This window comes from Salmo salar, chromosome ssa21 (assembly GCF_905237065.1).
Source record: "Salmo salar chromosome ssa21, Ssal_v3.1, whole genome shotgun sequence".
Lineage (NCBI taxonomy): Eukaryota > Metazoa > Chordata > Actinopteri > Salmoniformes > Salmonidae > Salmo > Salmo salar.
Genome location: NC_059462.1, coordinates 22,514,868 through 22,539,881, shown reverse-complemented (window position 1 = coordinate 22,539,881; position 25,014 = coordinate 22,514,868). Strand labels below are relative to the sequence as shown.

The window sequence follows — 25,014 nt, the reverse complement described above, 5'->3', positions numbered from 1 at the left end:
TGCCCGTTCCATGATCTCGCCATCACGGTTGACAACTCCCTTGTGTCCTCCTCCCAGAGTGCTAAGAGCCTCGGCGTGACCCTGGACAACACCCTGTCGTTCTCCACTAACATCAAGGCGGTGACCCGATCCTGTAGGTTCATGCTCTACAACATTCGCAGAGTACGACCCTGCCTCACACAGGAAGCGGCGCAGGTCCTAATCCAGGCACTTGTCATCTCCCGTCTGGATTACTGCAACTCGTTGTTGGCTGGGCTCCCTGCCTGTGCCATTAAACCCCTCCAACTCATCCAGAACGCCGCAGCCCGTCTGGTGTTCAACCTTCCCAAGTTCTCTCACGTCACCCCGCTCCTCTGCTCTCTCCACTGGCTTCCAGTCGAAGCTCGCATCCGCTACAAGACCATGGTGCTTGCCTACGGAGCTGTGAGGGGAACGGCACCTCCGTACCTTCAGGCTCTGATCAGGCCCTACACTCAAACAAGGGCACTGCGTTTATCCACCTCTGGCCTGCTCGCCTCCCTACCTCTGAGGAAGCACAGTTCCCGCTCAGCCCAGTCAAAACTTTTCGCTGCTCTGGCACCCCAATGGTGGAACAAGCTCCCTCACGACGCCAGGACAGCGGAGTCAATCACCACCTTCCGGAGACACCTGAAACCCCACCTCTTTAAGGAATACCTAGGATAGGATAAAGTAATCCTTCTAACCCCCCCCCTTAAAAGATTTAGATGCACTATTGTAAAGTGGTTGTTCCACTGGATATTACAAGGTGAATGCACCAATTTGTAAGTCGCTCTGGATAAGAGCGTCTGCTAAATGACTTAAATGTAAATGTATATCCAAGTTCACTGGGCTATAAATCAAAAATCGATGACAACAGGAAGCAGCAACAGTATAATTTTTAACTTTTGTTTTAGGAATATAAATTCTACATTTAACATTATTTTCAACAGGATTCTACTTAATCACTTAAAACTACTGAATGATCCCAAAAACATGCTTTGATTTATTGATTTCTAGGATATAACTGAAATCGGAAAATATCTGTTATTTTCTGACACAAGGTCCACTGATGTAAGAGAAGATATGATAAACTTTATTACGTCTTAAAGTAGTTTGGGTGTAGAGACCTCTGCTGCTAAAGCATGGTACTGCAGACCAGGATTTCCACCACAAATCAATGACAGGGTCATGTCCTTGCGTGTGTGCGTGTACGGTATATGCGTATGGTGGTTTGTGTAGGCCTCTGTATGTGTGTGTGAGAGAGAAAGAGAGTAAAAGTATTAGAAAGTCTTCTCCAGCCACCTTGGCTATCTCTCTCCCTTATCTTAAATGGCCGCTGTCTGAGTGTTGACTGTCCTCACCTGAACTGAAACTCTGATTCAATCTCTCATCACCAGGGTGGAGAGAGATAGAGGCAACTTCACATGGCCACAGCTAGCAAAACATCACTCACATCATCATGACAGCATACAGTGTCCATTTTAGGAACCTGAAATGGGTTAAGGATTGGCTTAAGGAGGTGAGGTATGAAAGTGAGGGTGTCCTAAAATGGATATGGTTTATTCCGAAGGAAGACAGCATTAATCCTTTGAGCTAAAGCCAAAGCTTTTGTTTTGGACAAGACAGTTCCTGTCTTTAGGTTCCCTTTCAGTCGGTACTCTCGGTACAATACAACTATGGGGAGTCACACTCTCGCAACTTAGATTGAAAAACTAAAATTACGCCTGACAAGGACAATGAAATCCGCACTTCGCTGGAATCCCTGCCTTCCACAGGTGATAAGCTTGAGTCTCTGATTCATTCCTTCAAATCTTCCGCTCTTCACCTCGATGTGAGCAGGAACGATTCACGCTAAAAACAGAAAAAATTGGAAAGTGAGACTATCTAAGTTGGCGCCAACTAATCTGTCCCCACCTGACGTTGTGTTCTGGAGTTTATATTTGTTCTCCTAGTTTCCGACCACAAACCAATTAGTTATTCTTCGGATTGCTTGGCCTGGTTGTAGGAATGAGTAAGATGGCTAACGTGACCAACGAAGGCTTACAAGCCAGGTTCGCGACCGTGCCCAAATGAATAGAGGATACTCACGTTTGCTGTCTTGTTTGTCTTGGCACATATTCTGTCTGCCCTCGTTCGAATAAGTTAGTGTGCGGCACTGGGGGAAGGTGTCAGTGGACTATGGCACTGTTCCCATACTCCACAGTGCAGGTTCTCTTGACAATCATGTAGCATTCTTGAGGGGGCTTGGTGTTTCCGATAGTGACTCCCTCTCCCGGGTACCCATACCTCAGCGGAGTCTGAGTTGCAGGACGCTGAGATGGTTTGGGACTTTGGTTTGAGCAAATGTCTCGTCTGCCTGAGCGTGGTGTATGCTGAAGCTGCCTACACTCAACCCAGCTCCTGTGCGCTCTGTCACCAGTTACGGGAGGCTACTCGAAGAGAGAGTCGGACAGGTTTGATGGTTACTCCCCTGCCGCCTGTGTCTGCCTTGGTCAAGCACCGCTTGCCTCTCTTCCCAGAGTTGTTGATGAAGGGTCCGGTCCCATCTTGGTGATCTGGTCCTATGTAGACTTTTGAGACCAGGCTAGCTAAACAAGCACTGCATAGCGTTCTAGCCAGGTTAGCTAACTCGCTGAGGCAAGCCACTACCAGTTAGTTCTGCCTCCCTACGGTGGAGTTGCTTGGGTAGCTCGCTTGTTTAGTGTATGTAGCGTTAAGTCGCTTGGTTATCCTAAACAGACCATGCTGCAGTCAAAGAGGTTAGCTAGCCTAGCTTGGACTAAAAAGCCTCCTCGCTAACATCGGCTAGCATGCATGCCTTCTGGTAAATAAAGCTCACTAGCTTTCCCCAGGCGTTATGGCAACCCCATTCTTATTTCCAATTCCTGGAGTTGGAGCGAGTGGAGGAAGTGGGAGCTTACATGCACCTCCAATAAGAAAGCAGCCCCCAAGCACTTTAGGGCCCTTAGCACAGGTTTGAGAGACCAATGTGCCCCTCCACAAAAATATTACTGTGACAACAGTGCCCCCACATTTGGTTACTGTCCAAACGGGGTACTAGTCCCAGCCATTGTCAGATCCCCCTGTGCCCATAAAGCCAATGTGTCAAACTAATTTCACGTAGGGCTGAGTGTCTGCGGGTTTTTGATACACTCTTGAGTTTAACACCCATGATGTATAGCCTGCAAGAAGCCCGCCACCCTTGCGGCTGGGGTGTCAGACTCACCCTATGGAGGGCCTAGTGTCTGTAGGTTTTTGTTTTTTCTTTTCAATTAAGTCCTAGACAACCAGGTGTGGGGAGTTCCTTACTAGTTAGTGACCTTAATTCATTAATGAAGTGGGTGGAGCGAAAACCCGCAGACACTCGGCCCTCCGTTGAATGAGTTTGACACGTGCTATACAGTCTCACTGAAGCACAATGTATGTTGGAAGCTCGTCAATGTTTAATGCCCCCTCTGTTACCCCGCCTTCTATGGTGTTCACGGAGTTCCAGGGGTATATCAATATCCCCAGGGTAAGAGTAATGAGTTGGGCGATTCATCATCTGTCCACAAGGGGGCACTCCTCCCCATAGGTGGCTCATTAATGGGATTAATTTCTGATTCCTGCCTGAAGCTCACTAGTCCCTATGAGGTGTCTAGTGATACAGGTTATGGGCTCTTTTGGTGGTTGGTAGCGGAGTCGAGGGAACAAGCAGAGTTGGCCACGAACATGCTTTATCTTGGCTTTGGTACTTTCACCAAATTGTGCTGAAAAATGGTTCATTACTCAGAGCTTCATTATCGGTTCACAATGTACATTAGTGACATCTGCTGGTCAGCATTGAAAAGCAGTGTGTGATTATCCAAGGGTTCTCCAAACCTGTTCCTGGAGAGCTACTCCAGTAGGTTTTCGCTACAATCCCAGTTGTAACAAACCTGAATCAGATTATCAATCAGCTAATTATTAGAATCAGGTGTGATAGATTAGGGTTGGAATGAAAACCTACAGGATGGTAGCTCTCCAGGAACCAGGTTGGAGAGCCCTGAGATAGAAGTTTATTTTCTCAACTTATTTTCATTAAACACTGTGGCGCAGCGGTAAATCGCTGGCTTTACTAGCCTATAATCAGTTGGAATATCAAGTTTACTATTTTTTTTAAATTGAATCTATGGCAATATTTAGAATGCTTAAGACAGAAGCTTATACTATACTATTTGAACAACAGTGCAGAAAGTGTGGTTTCACATAAAAACAAAATTCAAAATAATTTGCCTTCAATGGGATTCAACCTCATATCCTCACAACCTTGACTGTTTCATAGTTCCCACTCTACCTGCTAAGCACCAGTCAGGTGAAACTCTCTGTACAAAATCCTAACTATATTTGTAAGTACTGTGTCAAGTAGAGGTTGTTTTTTAAAGCAGCTTAGAATTGAAGAAAGCATAGGAACCACGGCGAAATCAGTGAAAACTCGCATTTTTCAACACACGGTTTGAAAGAGTATGTGATCAAATGAAGCTTCGGACGTCATTGATGACGTACTTCTGATAAAGTGGCACACACATTGGCACACTGCGTCGAAGTTAGCTGCTTAGCAATTTCAAAGCATGCATCGGAGCTCCGGTATCAAACGTAACATCACTACTATTATCCCACAAACATTTTTAATTTCTGCTTTCTAAAAAATGCTGGGTTAAAAACACCCCAATTTTGTAACTATTGGACAGAACACGCATTGGGTTATTTTGTCCTAGCCAGTTGGGTAACTTGGGCTGTTGGGTTTATGATGCTGGGTTATTGAGCTATGACCCGGGTCAAATCAGAAGACTGGAGCCGTGGTATAGTAGGGGCGTGGCTTTCAAATAGTAATGTTTGGCCACTCATGAGAGGAAATGTCATAAAAACATTTAAGGAAATTTTTATTTGCAGTGTAAAAACTTAACATGAACACTCATGGGTGGCCCCAAAAAACGATCTAAAACCACGCCGATTACCCAAACATTGGTTAATTGTACCAGTAGTTGGGTTTTTAATGTACTTTTTTATGTAATGATGACAATAAAACTGAAAATGAACCGGAATTACATTTAATCTCACGGGTGGCCAAAAATAACTTTCTGAAAGCCATGCCCCTACTAAGCCATGCCTCCAGTCTTCAAAGAAAACAACCCAACTAAAGGTTCTATTCATAGCGTGATTTAAATATTCCCACTTTAGTGGAGACTGCATTCACAAACGTTGCATATGTCAGCTCAATCTGAAATTACCTTTACATTTCTATTGCAGAATCTGTAACCCTTCTGATTTACAGATTGAATAGAGCCCTAAGTGACCCAACGTGTGTTCTTCAGTCCTCTATTTACCCAGCGCTGGGTTGCTTTTAACCCAGCATTTTTTAGAGCGTGGGAATTGAGATTTCATTACAAATCGCCCCTGTCTTTTACCACAGAAGGGGTCTGTTTTTCAGAGCTGTCTGTCCCGTTCACAGCTAGGTTACAAGGTGCTGTGTCGCCAGTACCTATGACTGGTCGGTAGGGTAACCTCCATGATAATGTTTTTTTCTTTGTGTTTATATTTAATGCGCGCATTCCTGCGCTGGTTGCCATCCTCACATCTCCAGAGTCAGGCAATCCAAGTGGTTCCTTTGTCAAAAACCGAGGACAGACTTTCTGCCCCATTCTTGACCTAGTCTAGACCTACGTGCCCTCAACAAGCCCCACAGAGTCTACAAATTCAGAATGCTCATGAGCCGCCGGCTAACTGGCTGGTGGCGACAGAGTCGAGGGAGCAAGCAGTGTTACACATATCCATGCTACTGTCCCATAGTCAGGTCTCTAGGCTGAAGAAACCAGAAAAAGAGCTGTCTAACTCCAGCCATCTCAGCGCATTCCGTTTCTGGGTATCGAGCACTCCTATCGCCCTTTTCTATAGCGTCGTCCTGGTTTGGCTGGTGAAGGCCGTCATTGTAAGTAAGAATTAGTTCTTAACTGACTTGCCTAGTTCAGTAAAGGTTAAATAATAAAATAATAAAAAAAGAAAGCAACTCCATTGGAGGTGCGGACAGTGGTGCAGAGCGCATGATGTCCCCAGTTGCCTCAACTTGGGTGCAGATCTTTTATCCAGGTGCGGCCCTCTCTCTCAGGAGTTGAGGCTACACCCCTGGGTGGTCTCCCAGATATAGGAAATGTGCTGTAGGGCCTACTTAGATCTTTACGCATTGCAAGAAAACGTGTATTGTCGTCTGTTTTTCTTGATGAGGAGCGCTCCTTTGGGAACAGATGCACCGGTGTGCCAGTTGAATTGGATCCTCCTTCACGCATTTCCCCCCATGGGGCTGATTCAGCCCACATTGGAAAGCAAGAGCTGGGGGCTTGTCGTTGATTCTTGTGGCCCCGTTTTGGTTCACAGAGACCATTCACCTGTTGGGCCCAATCTGACAGATAAGAGGATTACCTCTGAACTTGATTGCTACTATTTAGTCCGCAAGGGCACCTCTCCATGAGAGGACTGAATGCACATAAGTGGCAGTCATTTGAGCTTCGGTGTCAAAATAAATGAATTGTTCCATTTCAGAGTTCCCTGGGGGACATTTTAATGTTCCAACAGGAGCTTTTTCAGCAAGGTCATTCATACTAAATAAACTAAAGTGAAAAAAAAATTGAATCAAAAAGTGTGTAACAATAACGAGGCTATATACAGGGGTACCAGTACCGAGTCAATGTGCGGCGGTACAGGTTAGTTTAGATAATTTGTAAAGGGTCTATGCATAGATAATAAACAGCGAGTAGCAGCAGTGTAAAACCAAAGGGGGGGGGGGGTCAATGTAAATAGTCCGTGTGTTCATTTGATTAATTGTTCAGCAGTCTTATGGCTTGGGGGTAGAAGCTGTTAAAGATCCTTTTGGTCCTAGACTTGGAGCTCTCGCCAGGTCTCTGACCTCCTCCCTATAGGCTGTCCCATCATTGTCGGTGATCAGGCCTATCACTGTTGTGTCGTCAGCAAAATAAATGATGGTGTTGGAATCGTGCTTGGCCACGCAGTCATGGGTGAACAGGGAGTACATGAGGGGTCTAAGCACGCACCCCTGAGGGGCTCCAGTGTTTAGGATCAGAGTGGCAGATGTGTTGTTGCCTAACCTTACCACCTGGGGGCGGCTCATCAGGAAGTCTAAGATCCAGTTGCAGAGAGAGGTGTTTAGTCCCAGGGTCCTTAGCTTAGTGATTAGCTTTGGGGTCACTATTGTGTTGAATGCTGAGCTGTAGTCAATGAACAGCATTCTTACATAGGTGTTCCTTTTGTCCAGGTGGAAAAGGCCAGTATGGAGTGTGATTGAGATTGAGTCATCTGTGGATCTGTTGGGGTGATATGTGAATTGGAGTGGGTCTAGGGTTTCTGGCATGAGGGTGTTGATGTGAGCCATGACCAGCCTTTCAAAGCACTTCAAGGCTACGTGAATGCTACGGGGTGGTTATCATTTACCTTAGCTTTTTTGGGCACAGGGAGTATGGTGGTCTGTTTGAAACATATAGGTATTACAGACTCGGTCAGGGATAGGTTGAAAATGTAATTGACGGCACTTGCCAGTTGGTCTGCGCATGCTTTGAGTACACGTCCCGATAATCCGTCTGGCCTGTTTAAAGGTCTTGCCCACATCGGCTACGGAGAGCGTGATCACACAGTCATCCGGAATAACTGGTGCTCTCATGCATGCTTCAGTGTTGCTTGCCTCGAAGCGAGCATAAAAGGCATTTCGCTTGTCTGATAGGCTCGCGTGACTGGGCAGCTCGCGCCCTTTGTAGTCCGCAATATTTTTCAAGCCCTGCCACATCCGACAAGCATCAGAGCCGGTGTAGTAGGATTCAATATTAGTCCTGTATTGACGCTTTGCCTGTTTGATTGTTCGTCTGAGGACATAGCGGGATTTCTTATAAGTGTCCGGATTAGTGTCCCGCTTCTTGAAAACGGTAGCTCTAGCCTTTAGCTCAGTGCGGATGTTGCCTGTAATCCATGGCTTCTGGTTGGGAAATGTACTTATGGTCACTGTGGGGATGATGTCGTCAATGCACTTATTGGTGAAGCTGGTGACTGAGGTGGTATACCCGTCAATGCCAGTGGATGAATACCAGAACATATTCCAGTCTGTGCTAGCAAAACCGTCCTGTAGCGTAGCATCCGCATCATTTGACCACTTCCGTATTGAGTGAGTCACTGGTACTTCCTGCTTTAGTTTTTGCTTGTAAGCAGGAATCAGGAGGATAGAATTATGGTCAGATTTGCCAAATGGAGGGCGAGGGAGAGCTTTGTATGCGTCTCTGTGTGTGGAGTAAAGGTGGTCTAGAGTTTTGTTTTCCTTTGGTTGCACATGTGACATGCTGGTAGAAATGAGGTAAAATGGATTGAAGTTTTCCTGCATTAAAGTCCCTGGCCACTAGGAGCGCCACTTCTGGATGAACATTTTCTTGTTTGCTTATGGCTTTATATACAGCTCGTTGAGTTCGGTCTTAGTGCCAACATCGGTTTGTGGTGGTAAATAGACAGCTATGAATAATATAGATGAGAACTCTCTTGGTAGATAGTGTGGTCTACAGCGAGGTATTCTACCTCAGGCGAGCAATACCTCGAGATGTTTTTATTATTAGACATCATGCACCAGTAGTTATTGAGTTATTGACAAATAGACACACACCCCTGCCCCTCGTCTTATCAGACGTAGCTGCTCTGTCCTGCTGATGCACGGAGAAGCCAGCCAGCTCTATATTATCCATGTCGTCGTTCAGCCACGTCTCAGTGAAACATAAGATATTACAGTTTTTAATGTCCCGTTGGTAGGAGAGTCTTAATCGTAAATTGTCCAGTTTGTTTTCCAATGATTGCATGTTGGCCAATAATACGGAGGGAAGTGGTGGTTTACCTACTCGTCGGCTAATTCTTACAAGGCATCCTGCCCTCTTTTCCTCCTTCTTTTCTTCACACTGATGATGGGGATTTGGGCCTGGTCTTGACAAAGCAGTATATAATTTGCGTCGGACTCATTAAAGAAAATTCTTTGTCCAGTTCGAGGTGAGTAATCGCTGTTCTGATGTCCAGAAGCTCTTTTCGGTCATAAGAGACGGTAGCAGCAACATTATGTATAAAATGAGTTACTAACATTGCGAAAAAATGAACAAAATACCACAGTTGGTTAGGATCCCCGCATCTTGCGAGGTGGAGGTCTGGTTGGTCTGCCATGGGCCATTAAATTTGGTATCCGTTGGGGCCGGCTTTGGGCGGGATTCTAGTTTCCCATAGTTGTGTTGTACTGAGAGTAGCTACTGAAAGGCAATGTAATGTTATAAATATAACTACTGTTCCTTGAAGGAGGGAAAACGAGGTATAAAACCTATTTGGCCCCGCATCGCCTGTTCCTGGGTTTGGTGAATAGAGGTGAGGAATTGAAGGGGGGCTTCCAGTGAGGCGCTGATTTCATTGGCCTTGTCAGGTGGGATTTTTGTTCTTCAGTCAAAGTCGCAAGAATGTGACTCCCCATAGTTGCGTTGTACCTCATTTCCCTCCTTCAGGGAACAGTAGTTATAGTCATAGCATTACGTTTTCAAGTGAAGCTGTTTCACTGCAGCAGCCGATGTGCAACTTTGTATTTGTTTTTATTTATTTAATAATCCCTCAACAGCACCGCTACATGATTCACTGGGCTGAGAAGAGATTAGGCTGGAGAGCTGGAAGGAACAGCAATTAAACCTGAATACAACCCTCTTTCTCCCTCTATCTCCCTCACTTTCGCTCTCTCTCTCTTCCTCACTCTCTGTCTCTACCCCTCTCTCTCGCTCTCTGCTGGCACCCTGGACCCACCCGACCCACGGGTTACTATGGAAACTGCTCCCCTTCTCTCTGTCTATCTCACCCTCCCTCTCTCGTGCCCTCTCTCTTGGTTTGCTTCTCACATCATCTTCTTGTCTTCCTCTCTCTGTTACTCTTTTCACATTCACACTCTTCTGCCTTCTTTCCCTTTTTCTTTCTTTCACTCATATCCCTTCACTTTTCTACCCCTTCTGCTCTCTCTTCCTCCTCCCTCTCTCTCTCTTCTTCCCCAGCTCTCCTCCACTTTACCCCTCTCTCTATCCTGCTGCTTCCAGCATGACACCAAATGTTAGGTTTTAGCACGCATAGAGAGAGAGAGGGTTAGAGAGACTGGGGAGAGACAGGGGGATGAGGGAGGGAGGGGGGGTAGTGCCGGTCAGATAGATCTTCCACTGTCCAGACGAAGCAGCTCCAACTGATGCTAAAAAGAGAGCGAGAGCAGCTGCCAGCTCTTCTCTTACTGTAACCGTCGTGTCACACCTGCACAAAAATGTTAGTGCTAGTGTTCTGCCTCTGCAGTGTGTGTGTGTGTGTGTGTGTGTGTGTGTGTGTGTGTGTGTGTGTGTGTGTGTGTGTGTGTGTGGGGGGGGACCCTTATGTTTCACAAGTTCTGTGTGTTCGATGCTCCGTAGCTATAATTGTCACCTGCAGCTCCCACTCTCAACACAGCAGCACAGCAGAGCATACCTCCCCTTCCCTTCCCACCTCCCTTCTTCCTGAGTTTCTCTCCATCATCTCCCTCTCCTATGCTGCCCTTGATTAAAACATGATATCAGATTATATAATTTAGATGGTTTTACGTTCATGCCTCCGTTTGTCCTCCCACACCCCATAGAAAGGTTGGAGTTTGAAATTTGACCTCTGGTTGTCTCTTGGATGTATCGTCGCTATAGTGTGTAGTTTACACATATACATGTGCAAATACACAAAAGCACACAAGCATGCACTTTGGCTTTTCTCCCACAGTCAACCTGTAGTCGCTTCTGCCCACAAGTGAATTCAGCTTTGATGTTGTAGAGGAATATGTGCATGGAGTGGGAGGCAGAGAATACATTTTGTGAGGGACGTGAAGAGAGAGGGAAGGAAGTCATGATAATGACCATAGGAGTTGGCAAGACGGCACCAACAGATCTGGAACCACGCTACATTATCATTGTGTCAGAGAGAAATGTGTTGCTAACAAGATATGTACTGTACCAGTCTCTCAGTCTCCCTATTCACCACCCTGTCTTCTTTTACATCAATTGAATTAGTGTTGCCATGAATGCTGTCAAGCTCCACATTTGGCTTTTATAATTTAATACAAATGACTTTGTTGTGCCTGGGAGGGAGGGGTGTGTTAGGACTATCTCTAGGGGCGTCTTATTGGAGAAGGTGTGTGTGTGTGTCTGAATGAAACAGACAGCTCAGACAAACACCCTCATGCACATACACTCACACTCACATGTTTCTATCCAGAATAGTTCTTAGTAGATTGTGCTGTGTTTGCGAAACATATGATTCCATGAAGCATGAAACCCAGGGAACAAAAAAATGGAATTCAAACAGATCGAAAATACAAGGATTTATGTCAAGATCTAAATCGATCCATTTGGAGGACCAAATTGAAAGTGCCAACGTGTACAAGCCTGCTACTCTGGGAAACATATTTATGGTAGATTTAGCCTTTCTTATAGTGCACTTCAGCTCTCGAAGGATAGAGTGTCATTCAGGCTACAATAAGAGAGATTGATGCCCGTGCACATACAGGTAGCTGTATGGTGAGGGTTGGCTATATTTTATACATTGAGAGAGAGAGATCTACACTGTTAGAAAAAGTGTAACCTGGAACCAAATGGGTTCTACCTGGAACCAAAAAGGGTTCTTCAAAGGGTTCTCCTATGGGGACAGCTGAAGAACCCTTCAAGGTTCTAGAAAGCACCTTTTTTTCTGAGAGTGTAGCTCTATGAGCTAGTATGTGCTATGATAAGTATTAATCATACTCACTCACTCACATAGCTTTTGAGATGGTGAGATTTTGCTATATCACACAATAAAGTATAATGGTTCCGGTTCATTCTGTGAGAGAGAACGTACAGTCTGTCCAGCTTAGTGTTACCAGTCTAATGGCTTGGAAAAAGCCATTCGAGTCCACAGGGTGTGTGGTTATCATATAACAACAGAGAGCTTTAAGATGAATGACCATTACCACACTAATAGTAATACTGGAATATGTATAATTGTAGCACATCAGAGAACATTGTTTTAACGTAATGTAAGAAGGGAAATTGATGTTCTGGGATACGTACCCTAAGGCTTGTGATTGACAGGTCCTCTTTGATATGTGCAAGTGAGTTATGGTTCTGGAGGAGATTCCTGATTTCCTGTTTTCTCAGTTCTGATCAAGTCTAGAGGAAGATCCATAAAGTATATCTTTGACTCCCCTAATCGTAGCATTGCTGCTGATGTGTTGCTTTTCCGGTGTTCTAAATTACACTGAATAAAATAAAGGTACGGTAATTCAGCAGAACTTGGAAGGCTGAAAGTATGAATTAATTACGGATCAAGTATGGCTCAAGACCCAATCAAGAGGCTGTGTGTGTTTGAGGTGGATTGTATTTACCTGTGATGAGACTTTTGGATTGAGATGAATGGTGTTTACTGACAGAATTACTACTACTACTCTGTCTCCCTTGGCTCTGTCACCCATGCCTCTCTCTCTTCCCTGGCTGGCATGTCTGTTCATGTGTGACCAGATCAGAGAAGATGGCCACTTCCACAGGGCAATTGTTAAAACAGCTTAGAGTCCTATTTCATACAGACAGTCAGAGAGACAGTGATTGGATACACACACACACACACACACACACACACACACACACACACACACACACACACACACACACACACACACACACACACACGGTCTGGCTGGCTCTCTCGGGGAGAAACCACACGCCAGGGCTTCGTCGAGGCGGAATAATCAAATCACATTCTACACAGTTACCTTTCCGATGTAATCATTGCAGGTTCTGAATCAGAAAAGTAATTTGGAACTAGGTGTGATTAGCTCCATGTTCCCTGTAAGGCTTTCAGTGTTGAAGGAATCATTTACCCAGCCTCATAGGCATGACAGCTGTAGCTAATTCAATACAAAGCTATACAGTGTTGATGACTGCAGTCACTATTTTAGAAGCTGCCGTATAAAAGCATTCCTGGCAGAGCCATCTAGTGTTACAGTATTAACACGTAGTTACATGGACATTTACAGCAGTATTGAATGGTGTCAATTTAAATGGGAGGAAGGGCTCGTTGTAATGGCTGGAACGGAATATGTTTGATACCATTCCATTCACTCAATCCCAGCCATTACCATGATCTACTCTCCGCTCACTAGCTTCCTTTGACGTACAGTGTCATTTTGCAACATAAGTACATAGGCTATTGTTACATAGTACAACTGTATTACCTGTATGACTGTTAATCTTTGAAATCGTGCCAATAGCACAGCAAAATCGCATGGCAAGGTCAAGTATTCTTTCCTAACTTGAAGAACTGAGATATCAGTGGATATTACTGTATATCCAGCATACATACATATTGTTATGAAGCCAACTATCCAGACTACCAAAATGTCTACGTTCACCAATCCCCCAAACCTGTGAGCAATCATTCACTTATCAAGCCTACTAGCACACTCAGCATTTGGCCAGGTTGCTGCTGCCCCCTAGGGTTGGGATGTGTATAGTGGAAGTACTGTCTTGCTGTGGCCTACTACACTTAACTACCTATTTAAAAACAAATATCCTAAACTTTTAAATGTTAAAGTTGTGAGGCTGAAATAGTGAAATATTATACCAAGTAGTGTTCTGAGTAAACACATCACAAAAACAAGACAATTATGCAAGAAATGTAAATTGAGAACATATTTTATTCAATTTTTTTCATACATCTGAGCATGTTACATAGACATGTTATCCATGATACGCCTCATGCTCATGAACCTCATGCCTCCCATGCCCAACTGACTGAAGCTCCTGTACTCTCCAGGCCTCATGTACATCTGTCTGCCTCTGTAGTGGGGCTGCTCGTACATCAGCCAGTGGCCCTCAATGACGTTGCAGGACTGGCAGTCAGACATACGGTAACGCTCCTGGATGGAGTCACAGTCGTCCATCATCTCGTGCATCTGACCTTCAAAGTTCTCCCTCTCGTAGATCTTCATCCTGAAGTTTCCTATGTGCTGTTAGGAGGAAAGCAAAGGTTTCATGGATCAGGGAAATGGTATATACATGTCTATAATATGAGAGTACAACCATTAAAACGTGTTTTGCTTCATCCTGCTGTAATTTAATGGCTATTACAACAGCCATCGGGAAACCAATAGCGATAGGCAGCGCCATCCATGGCCCTGGCCATAGGGCCTCTTTGGGGGCAACAGGGCCTCTTGTGGAATGGGGAAATATTGCATTGTTCATATATGCTTTGTGAATTCTATACAAAGCATCATTGTTAGCTTCCACTGTGGAATAGCGTCCACTCTTCTTTCCACCTACCATGGGGATCATGCGGCAGGACCGGATGCAGTCGTTCATTCCCATTCCCATGCGCTGGTAGTCCGGGTACTCGCCCCTCCTCATGAAGTACTGGTTTCCCATGTAGTTGTTACGATCGTAGACCATGAAGCAACCGCTGTCAACCCTGCAGGAGTGACACCTGCTCAGGAAGGAGGACATGTCAGCGCAGTCCTGGGTGGTCTCATAGGAACGGCCCTGGAAGTTCCTGTCCTCGTAGAAGGTGATCTGGGAGCACCAAAAAATATTTACAATATATTATGGCAACAGAAATAAAAATATATGAATCCACAGATACGAGCTGCTTTATAACTAGCATTGCTACATGCTCCCAAATGCCAGCTCCCAAACGTTAAATGATGATAGGTTTTTCAAAATAACCAGCGAACAAATGTAAAAACTGTTTGGAGGAAACAACAACATTGTATGGATGTCGAAAAGAAGCCTCACGTGAAAAAAGGTAACTATCACTTTAAAATGGTGATTCACTTAACCAGCCATGATTCAGACATTGGTGAATTAAAACACTTAGAGTGTGGGATAAAACAGTAGCTTACTTTGCCCATCATGATTGCAGTTGTTCCTGAGAGCTGTGCTGCTGCTGCTACACTGATGTCCTGTTTGTTTTAGCCCTTAGCTTTATACCTGACTAAACCCAAAGAGCCTGTGGCCTCCCATTGTGTAAAGCCCTGACCCAGCAACATATGGTATAGAGGCCTGCAGAGTGCTAGAAGACTTTAGAATAGATTTTTCCATTGAGAAGTCAATGCAACTGAGCTTTTTGAACTAGTATACAATGGTCTCTTTGACATGTTTCAAATCACACTCGGTAGTGTTCAGTGTACAGTAAACGTGCTCTATTGCTTTAGTTTGTTTGAATGTGATAGCCACGATCACATCATAAGTCTATACAAACAGCTTTTATTTTGAATTCATGTTTGGTGACTACGTATTCAGGTTTAATAATGTGTTAGGTACCAAGTAAAGTGTTATCCAGATTGTTATATTCTTTTGGGAGTTCAGTGAGTCCAGTTTAGCAATTAGAGGCAATAAATAGTAAGCTGATTGATTGATTGAATTTATTAGACAATAAAAATATAATACAAACATACATAAGGGCGCTCCAGCCGGTGACGCCTCCACATAGAATATAAGGAAATTATCAAGGGTAACACAATAAAGCTTGAACGCTTATTTCAATTGTAGAAGCAACAAACAATAACAGACAAAATTGTTGTTTGTTTCATATAATGAGCTACTGTAGCTAGTACAGTTCCATTTCCTAATAAACAACTCTGGACAGGTACATCTCCCTTGTCTCACATACCCCTAATATATATAGCATTAATTGTCTTATAAATACACAAGAAAATCACAATATAATACGCAATAGGCACCAAAAGGCAGACCATATGCTATCCCAGGCATTTCCTTCTTACCCACGTACTGTAGTCTTACAACTCACTTTTGAGACATGCTGCTATTTAGCCATTTTTTCACTGGGAACTTAAAACTGGCTATGGAGGTTATACTTTTCAATTCTTTTGGAAGACTATTCCAAAGAATGGCAGCTGAGTACAAAAAAGTTTATTTCCCCATACCACTATTAAATCTAAAAGGATCGACATCAGTTTCACTCCTTCCAGTGGATTAGTTATGGTTATCCCGGACAAAGTTAAAGTAGTTACATAGGTACCTGGGGACCATAATGTGGACAATCTTATGTACAAGACACAATTTAATCTGAGAGACTCTCTCCTCCACTTTGAGCTATCTGAGGCTTTCAAAGTGGGAATGGTCAAGATGAGTATGTGCTAGAAGTTTAAGAATAATCCTGACTAATTTGTTCTGAGATGTCTGCAGTTTGTTTTTAATTATCTTGGAGGCACTATTGTACCAGGAAGAGCACGCATAGTTAAAGTGGCACTGAATAAGAGCTCCTACCAATGTCACCATTGCATTCTTATCCAGAAATGTAGAGGTTCTTGCCAGATTGTCACGTCTTGACCAGTAAAAGGGGTTGTTTGTTATTGTAGTGTGGTCAGGGCGTGGCAGGGGGTGTTTGTTTAGTGTGTTTCGGGGTTTTGGTTTAGTTCTATGTTATGTATTTCTATGTTTGATATTCTAGTATTCTATTTCTATGTGGTATTGTTTGAGATTGGTCTCTAAATGGAGGCAGCTGAATCTCGTTGTCTCTGATTAGAGGCCATATTAAAGTAGGGGTTTTTGTCTTGTGGGTGGTTGTTTCCTTTGTATAGTGTGAGCACCTTACAGGACTGTCGTTAGTTTTCTTGTTTTGTTTAGTGTTCACGATTTAAAAAATATAAGTATGGACATTTACCACGCTGCGTATTGGTCTGATAATTTCTCCTCATCAGAAGACGAAGCTTATGACACAGATACCTAATTTTATGGTTCACTTTGGAGATAACTTTTTGTGCCATGTTCTCCCCTGTCAGATGTTTATCAACACACATACAAGATAATTAACTGAGTCTTTTGCTGTGACTACTATGTCACCTACTACCACCTTAAAGTCAGGGGATTTCCTCAGTTTCACTTTGGACCTGTAAAAGATGGACTCTGTTTTTCTAAGGTGGAGTGACAGCTTATTGTCATACTGTCACGATTCCTACCGACGGTGGCGCCCCCTCCTGCTCGGGTGGCGCTCGGCGGTCGTCGTCACCGGCCTATTAGCTACCACCGATTCCCTTTTTGTTTTTCCCTTTTTTTAATGTTTTCTCACCTGCCCTGAGTTAGGTAATTAAGAGGGCTATTTAGTTCAGCTGGCCCGCACCCTATTGTGCGGGATTGTTTTTCTGTATGTCAACTGCGTTTGTTGACTGTGCTTGTCCATTGTATTTTTCCCTGTTGTTGGGAGACCTCTTATTTTGTACGGGTGGTTCTTGATTAAAATTACCACACAGTGTTCGCTGCTTCCTGCGCTTCTTTCCGCCACACCACAGACAAGACATTACAGAATCCCGCACCACCAGAAGGAGCATGGAATCAGCGGGAGCAGCGGGCACTCCACTACCCTCAATGGAGGAACGTGTCCAGCACAATACATCGGTCCTGCATCGCATCGGATCCGCCATGGACCAGATGATGGAGAGGATGGAACGATGGGAGAGGAGTGGTATCCTCTCTCCACCTACACCCCCCGATACAACCATCTCCTCCTCCTACGACGTCTGGCTCTGGCGCGCTTCGCCTGGCACTCCCGAGGGAGTACGATGGGACGGCGGCTGGGTGCAAGGGGTTTCTTCTCCAGCTAGAGTTGTACCTGGCCACCGTCAGACCTGCTCCTACAGGAGAGGAGAGCGTAAGTGCCCTCGTTTCCTGCCTGACGGGCCGAGCTCTGGAGTGGGCTAATGCGGTCTGGAACGCTCCAGACTCGGCGAGGGACCACTACCCAGAGTTCACCCGCCGCTTTCGGGCTGTTTTCGACCACCCCCGAAGGTAAAGCGGCGGGTGAACGGCTGTTCCACCTCAGGCAGGAGACGAGGAGCGCTCAAGACTTCGCGCTGGAGTTTAGGACCTTGGCTGCTGGAGCGGGGTGGAATGACAGGGCCCTCATAGACCACTACCGGTGTAGTCTCCGGGCGGACGTCCGCAGGGAGCTGGCCTGTAGGGACACCAATCTATCCCTGGACGAACTCATTGACATGTCCATACGGTTGGACAATTTGCTGGCTGCCCGCGGGCGTTCGGAGAGGGTCCTGCCCGTTCCACCCCGTGCACCCCGCCCCTACCCCTATGGAGGTAGGGGGGCCGTGCCAAGGGGCACCGGAGGAGGTGGCTCCTCCTGCACCAGCTGTGGTCGGAGAGGACACACGGCCGACCGGTGCTGGAGGAGCCAGTCTGGGAGTCGAGAAGGCAGGCAGAACACTTCTCGGTCACCTCAGGTGAGTCAGCACCAGATTCGCCCAGAACCCCCTGTTGGTCATGTGTTTTTGCCTGTTTCATTTTCAAAATTTTTCCCTCTTCCCAGCATAGGGCGCTAGTCGATTCAGGCGCAGCTGGGAACTTTATGGACCGTGGACTTGCCATTAAGCTGGGCATTCCACGGGTGCCGATAGATTCCCCCTTCCCCGTGCACTCCTTAGATAGCCGACCATTAGGGTCAGGGCTAGTCAGGGAGTCTACGGTGCCGCTGGACATGGTAACGCTGGGGAATCATAGGGAAAGCATTAACTTTTTCCTTATTGATTCACCTGCGTTTCCAGTGGTGCTGGGGGTCCCCTGGCTGGCTGGTCACAATCCCCTCATTTCATGGAAACAGGGGGTTCTCCAGGGGTGGTCGGAGGAGTGTTCAGGGAAATGTCTAGGAGTTTCCATAGGTGCCACGTCGGTGGAGAGTCCAGACCAGGTGTCCACCGTGCGCATTCCCCTGAATACGCCGATTTGGCGATCGCTTTTTGTAAAAAGAGAGCGACTAAATTACCACCTCATCGACAAGGGGATTGTGCGATAGATCTCCAGGTTAACGCTGCGCTTCCCAGGAGTCACGTGTACCCCTTGTCACAAGAGGAGACGGCGGCTATGGAGACATACGTCACGGAATCCTTGGGACAGGGGTACATTCGGCCCTCCATCTCACCCGCTTCCTCGAGTTTCTTTTTGTGAAGAAAAAGGAGGGAGGTCTGCGTCCGTGCATTGATTATAGAGGTCTAAACGCGATCACGGTGGGGTTTAGTTACCCACTACCTCTTATCGCTACGGCGGTGGAATCATTTCACGGAGCACAGTTCTTCACAAAATTGGATCTCAGGAGCGCGTATAACCTGGTGCGTATCAAGAAGGGAGACGAGTGGAAAACCGCCTTTAGTACCACATCAGGCCATTATGAGTACCTCGTCATGCCGTATGGGTTGAAAAATGCTCCAGCCGTCTTTCAATCCTTTGTTGACGAGATTCTCAGGGACCTGCACGGGCAGGGCGTGATTGTCTATATCGATGACATTCTGATATATTCCGCCACCCGCTCCCGCGCATGTGTCCCTGGTGCGCAGGGTGCTTGGTAGACTGCTGGAGCATGACCTATACGTTAAGGCTGAGAAGTGTGAGTTTTTCAAACGAGCCGTCTCCTTTCTGGGTTATCGCATTTCCACCACGGGGGTGGTGATGGAGTGTGACCGCGTTAAGGCCGTGCGTAATTGGCCGACTCCAACCACGGTGAAGGAGGTGCAGCGGTTCTTGGGCTTTGCCAACTACTACCGGAGGTTTATCCGGGGGTTTGGCCAGGTAGCGGCTCCCATTACCTCACTGCTGAAGGGGGGCCGGCGCGTTTGAGATGGTCGACGGAGGCGGACGGAGCCTTCAAGAAGTTGAAGACCCTGTTCACCGACGCGCCCGTGTTGGCGCACCCGGACCCATCTTTAGCGTTCGTAGTAGAGGTGGATGCATCCGAGGCTGGGGTGGGTGCCGTGCTATCACAGCGCTCGGGTGCGCCACCGAAACTCCGCCCCTGCGCTTTCTTCTCAGGGAAGCTCAGTTCGGCGGAGCGTAACTACGATGTGGGGGACAGGGAGTTGCTAGCGGTAGTCAAAGCCTTGAGGGTGTGGCGACACTGGCTTGAGGGGGCTAAGCACCCCTTTCTCATCTGGACCGACCACCGAAACCTGGAGTACATCCGGGCAGCGAGGAGACTGAATCCACGTCAGGCAAGGTGGGCCATGTTCTTCGCCCGGTTTAGGTTTACCATCTCATATAGACCGGGTTCCCTTAATACTAAAGCCGACGCGCTGTCCCGTCTGTATGACACGGATGACCGCCCCATCGATCCAACTCCCATCATTCCAGCGTCTAGGCTGGTGGCACCAGTGGTGTGGGAGGTGGACGCGGACATCGAGCGGGCACTGGTGTTGGATCCTGCGCCTGCGCAGGTGCCCGTGGGGCGCATGTATGTGCCGCTCGATGTTCGCGATCGGTTGATTCGGTGGGCGCACACGCTACCTGCGGCGGGTCATCCTGGTGTAGAGAGGACAGGGCGGAGTCTAAGGGGGAAGTATTGGTGGCCCACCTTGGCTAAGGACGTGAGGTCATATGTCTCTTCCTGTTCGGTCTGTGCCCAGAGTAAGGCTCCTAGGCATTTACCGAGAGGGAAGTTACAGCCCCTCCCCGTTCCGCAACGGCCATGGTCGCACCTGTCTATCGACTTCCTGACAGATCTTCCCCCCTCTCAGGGGAACACTGCGATTCTGGTGGTTGTGGATCGGTTTTCTAAGTCCTGCCGTCTCCTCCCCTTGCCCGGTCTCCCTACGGCCCTGCAGACTGCGGAGGCCCTATTTACCCACGTCTTCCGGCACTACGGGGTGCCGGAGGATATTGTCTCTGATCGGGGTTCCCAGTTCACATCCAGGGTCTGGAAGGCGTTTATGGAGCGGCTGGGGGTCTCGGTCAGTTTAACCTCCGGTTATCACCCCGGGAGCAATGGGCAGGCGGAGAGGGTGAACCAGGAGGTGGGCAGGTTCCTGAGGTCGTATTGCCGGGACCGGCCAGGGGAGTGGGCGAGGTATATTCCTTGGGCAGAGTTAGCCCAGAACTCACTTCGCCACTCCTCTACTAACATGTCACCCTTCCAGTGTGTGCTAGGGTACCAGCCGGTCCTGGCCCCATGGCACCAGAGCCAGACCGAGGCTCCTGCGGTGGAGGACTGGGTTCAGCACTCCAAGGAGACCTGGAAAGCAGTACAGGACTCACTGAAGGAGGCCAGTGCTAGGCAGAAAAGGAGTGCTGACCGCCACCGCAGTGAGGCGCCGGTGTTCGCACCGGGTGACAGGGTCTGGCTCTCGACCCGGAACCTGTCTCTCCGCGTGCCCTGCCGGAAGCTGGGGCCGCAGTGTGTGGGGCCCTTCAAAGTCCTGAGGAGGATAAACGAGGTGTGTTATCGGTTGCAACTCCCTTCCTATCACCGTATTAACCCCTCGTTTCATGTGTCTCTCCTCAGGCCGGTGGTGGCTGGTCCCCTACAAGAAGATGAGGTGCCGGAGGTCCCTCCACCCCCCTGGACATCGGGGGGTCCCCGGCGAGCCATTCTGGACTCGAGACGCCGGGCGGGGGGGCCTGCAGTACCTTGTGGACTGGGAGGGGTACGGTCCGGAGGAGAGGTGCTGGGTGCCGGCGGAGGACGTCTTGGACCCATCCATGTTGAAGGAGTTCCACCGCCCCCGTCCGGATCGCCCTGCGCCTCGTCCTCCGGGTCGGCCTCGAGGGGCCGCGCGTCGGAGGGGGGTACAGGGGCTGCGCGTCAGGAAGGGGTACTGTCACGATCCTACCGACGGTGGCGCCCCCTCCTGCTCGGGTGGCGCTCGGCGGTCGTCGTCACCGGCCTATTAGCTACCACCGATTCCCTTTTTGTTTTTCCCTTTTTTTTATGTTTTCTCACCTGCCCTGAGTTAGGTAATTAAGAGGGCTATTTAGTTCAGCTGGCCCGCACCCTATTGTGCGGGATTGTTTTTCTGTATGTCAACTGCGTTTGTTGACTGTGCTTGTCCATTGTATTTTTCCCTGTTGTTGGGAGACCTCTTATTTTGTACGGGTGGTTCTTGATTAAAATTACCACACAGTGTTCGCTGCTTCCTGCGCTTCTTTCCGCCACACCACAGACAAGACATTACACATACAGCCATATACTGACATTCAGAAGTTCAGCACTGAGGGCTTTCTTAACCACATTTTTGTCTTTGTGGGAAATCAACAGTGCAGAATCATCTGCATTGAGGAAAAGGTCACATGTACAGACAGATTTCAGATGATTTATATACAACAGAAAGAAAAGTGGGCCCAGCAAACACCCTTGGGGTACCCCACAGTTCAAGGTTTTGGTTTTAGACAGGGTCCTATCCATCATCCACCATTTTCTTCCTTGCAGATAAGAGCTAACCCATTTTATGGCTAAGTTATTAATAGGGCGCATGAACCGCTAGCGGGACACCTACGACAACATCCAGTGAAATTGCAGAGCGCGAAATTCAAAATACAAAAATTGTAAAATTAAACATTCATGAAAATACAAGTGTCTTACATTATTTGAAAGTTTAACTTCTTGTTAATCCAACCGCGTTGTCAGATTTCAAAAAGGCTTTATGGCGAAAGCATACCATGCTATTATCTGAGGACAGCGCCCCACATCAAAATACTTTTTCAACCAGCACAGGCGTCACAAAATCACAAATAGCGATTAAATAAAACACTTACCTTTGAAGATCTTCCTCTGTTTGCAATCCCAAGGGTCCCAGTTACACAATGAATGGTTGTTTTGTTCGATAAAGTCCTTCTTTATATCCAAAAAAGTCTGTTTAGTTGGCGCCAATGATCTCAGTAATCCACTCGTTCAACATGCATATAAACGAATCCAAAACGTTACCAGTAAAGTTTGTCCAAACAAGTCAAACGATGTTTCTAATTATTCCTCAGGTACTCTAATATCTAAATAAATAATAATATTTAAGATGGAGAATAGTATGTTCAATAGGGAAGATAAGTAGCGAAGAGTGCGCACCTCATTCACGCGCCAACAAGACTACTTTTCTAATGAGAGACACCTTGGAAAAACTACAACTACTTGTTCATTTTTCAAGAAACAAGCCTGAAACCCTGTCTAAAGACTGTTGACATCTAGTGTAAGCCATAGGAACTGCTATCTGGGTCCTATCTATTTGTATATCCCATAGGCTAGCATTGAAATGGCCTGTGACCTCAAAACAAAAACATTCCGGATGGGTTTGCCTCGGGTTTTTGCCTGCCATATCAGTTCTGTTATACTCACAGACATTATTTTAACAGTTTTAGAAACGTCAGAGTGTTTTCTATCCAATACTACCTATTATATGCCTATCCTAGCCTCTGGGTCTGAGTAACAGGTAGTTTACTTTGGGCACATCAGTCATCCGAAATTCCGAACATTATATGCCGAAGAAGTTAAAACTCATTGTTCTTAGTTTGATTAACAGAATCTCATGATCCACTGTATCAAACGTCTTTTGGAAATCTAACATAACCATACTACAAAATTTCTCTCCATCTGCTTGATTCCTGATGTCGTCAGTTAGTATGCAAATGTAGGTGGAATGGGGTTTCGAACATAATCTTTTACCATGACCTTCGATAAAACGCACAGGATTGAGACAGGCCGATACTTAATACATTTTATTCCCTTTTTTATATAGAGGAATGATCCTTGCAATTTTTAGTTCCCTAGTTCAATAGACAGATTTACAATGTGAGTTACGCAGGAGGTGATAATTACCGCAGCATCTCTTAGTTGTCATGTCAAACATTACTATGGCAACACATACACATATCATTATTAATAGGGACCATTATTTCTCCTGGGCATGACTATTCACTGTCTGATCTTCTGCCCCTGTCAAAACACACACAAACACACATACACACACACACACACGAGTGGCAGGAGGCTACCGAGAGTCAACTGTGCCCAGAAAGGTGCTCAGAAAGTCAGGTTGCTGCCTTATTGCACAGCACTGCTGGGATCTGCAAAGGATTTCCCGTTAGCGTTCAAATTAATTAGAATGTCTAGATTCGTTAGATGCCTTCTCAGAGTAATCCATCCATAATCTCAGCTCAACTGTATTCTTTTAATTAAGAATGACTTCCTCCCTGTGCCAACCAAGGGAATATAGTAATGTAGTAAATCAGAGGGGTAGGCGGGATGAGACTCAAATCAAATCACATTTTATTTGTCACATGCTTCATAAAGGTGTAGACTAACAGTGAAACGCTTACTTAGAACCTGCTTAGGACTGAACTTGTAATGATACAGTCTATATCCAGCTTGACCTAAGACCATTTTCGAGGTGTGAAAATATATCTATTTGTGTGAGTCCATACAGGACTGTCATACCATATCTAGAAATAAAGTATGAAAATACAGTATGTAATTAATAATTTTGGGGGTGCTTATACTTATACTGTTATACACTTGTACTCCCCCTAAGACAACCGTAGGGAGTGGGGTCACGGCCACCATTGTCCAGCGCAATTGGGGTTAAGTGCCTTGCTCAAGGGCACAGTGCCTTTTGGTTACTGGGCCAATGCTCTAACCTCGAGGCTACCTGTCACCCCCTACTATATGTGCTAGCCGGTTTTACCAGTGAGATGGGTAGTGTGTCTGGTTCATTAGCTATAGGGGGCTGTGTGGTGTCACTGATAAAGCATAGAGAGGATCTATTCTGATCACAGCTGCTTAACGATCCACATTACTCACACTGACACATGCTCCAGACAGATAAAAGAGAGTGTAAGAGAGGGGGAGAATAAGAAAGAGAGAGGGAGAGAAAAGAAGGAAGGTCAAGGAGACTAGGAGAGAGAAGTGCATTATGCTGAGAGGAAAGATACGAGGGAGAATAAACGAAAGAAGGAGAAAAGCAAAGAGAGAGATTATTTGAATTATACTGAGGGATGTGTCAGAGACAGACAGAGATAGGCTTCTCTTACGGCCATGGCCCCTTTGTTTCACCTTTGGAGACCCCAGAGGACATGCAGCTGTTTGAAGGAGCTGAGGCTATGTCATGTCAGAATGAATGTGCTGTATGTGGCAATCAACATTAAATTGCGAGACAGCAAGATGGGTAAACATCAGCTGAACAGTAACTAT

At 46.4% G+C, this 25,014-nt stretch overlaps 1 protein-coding gene across 1 annotated transcript; it reads right to left on the bottom strand.

The window, feature by feature from the left end:
- Positions 1-13,729: 13,729 nt before the first annotated feature.
- Positions 13,730-15,010, bottom strand: LOC106581891 (gamma-crystallin M2-like). Its single transcript, XM_014164328.1, has 3 exons — positions 14,948-15,010; positions 14,373-14,618; positions 13,730-14,059 (listed from the first exon to the last, which is right to left on the bottom strand). The coding sequence occupies exons 1-3, from the start codon at positions 14,957-14,959 to the stop codon at positions 13,778-13,780; spliced, it is 540 nt and encodes a 179-aa protein (XP_014019803.1). The 5' UTR covers positions 14,960-15,010; the 3' UTR covers positions 13,730-13,777.
- Positions 15,011-25,014: the final 10,004 nt, after the last annotated feature.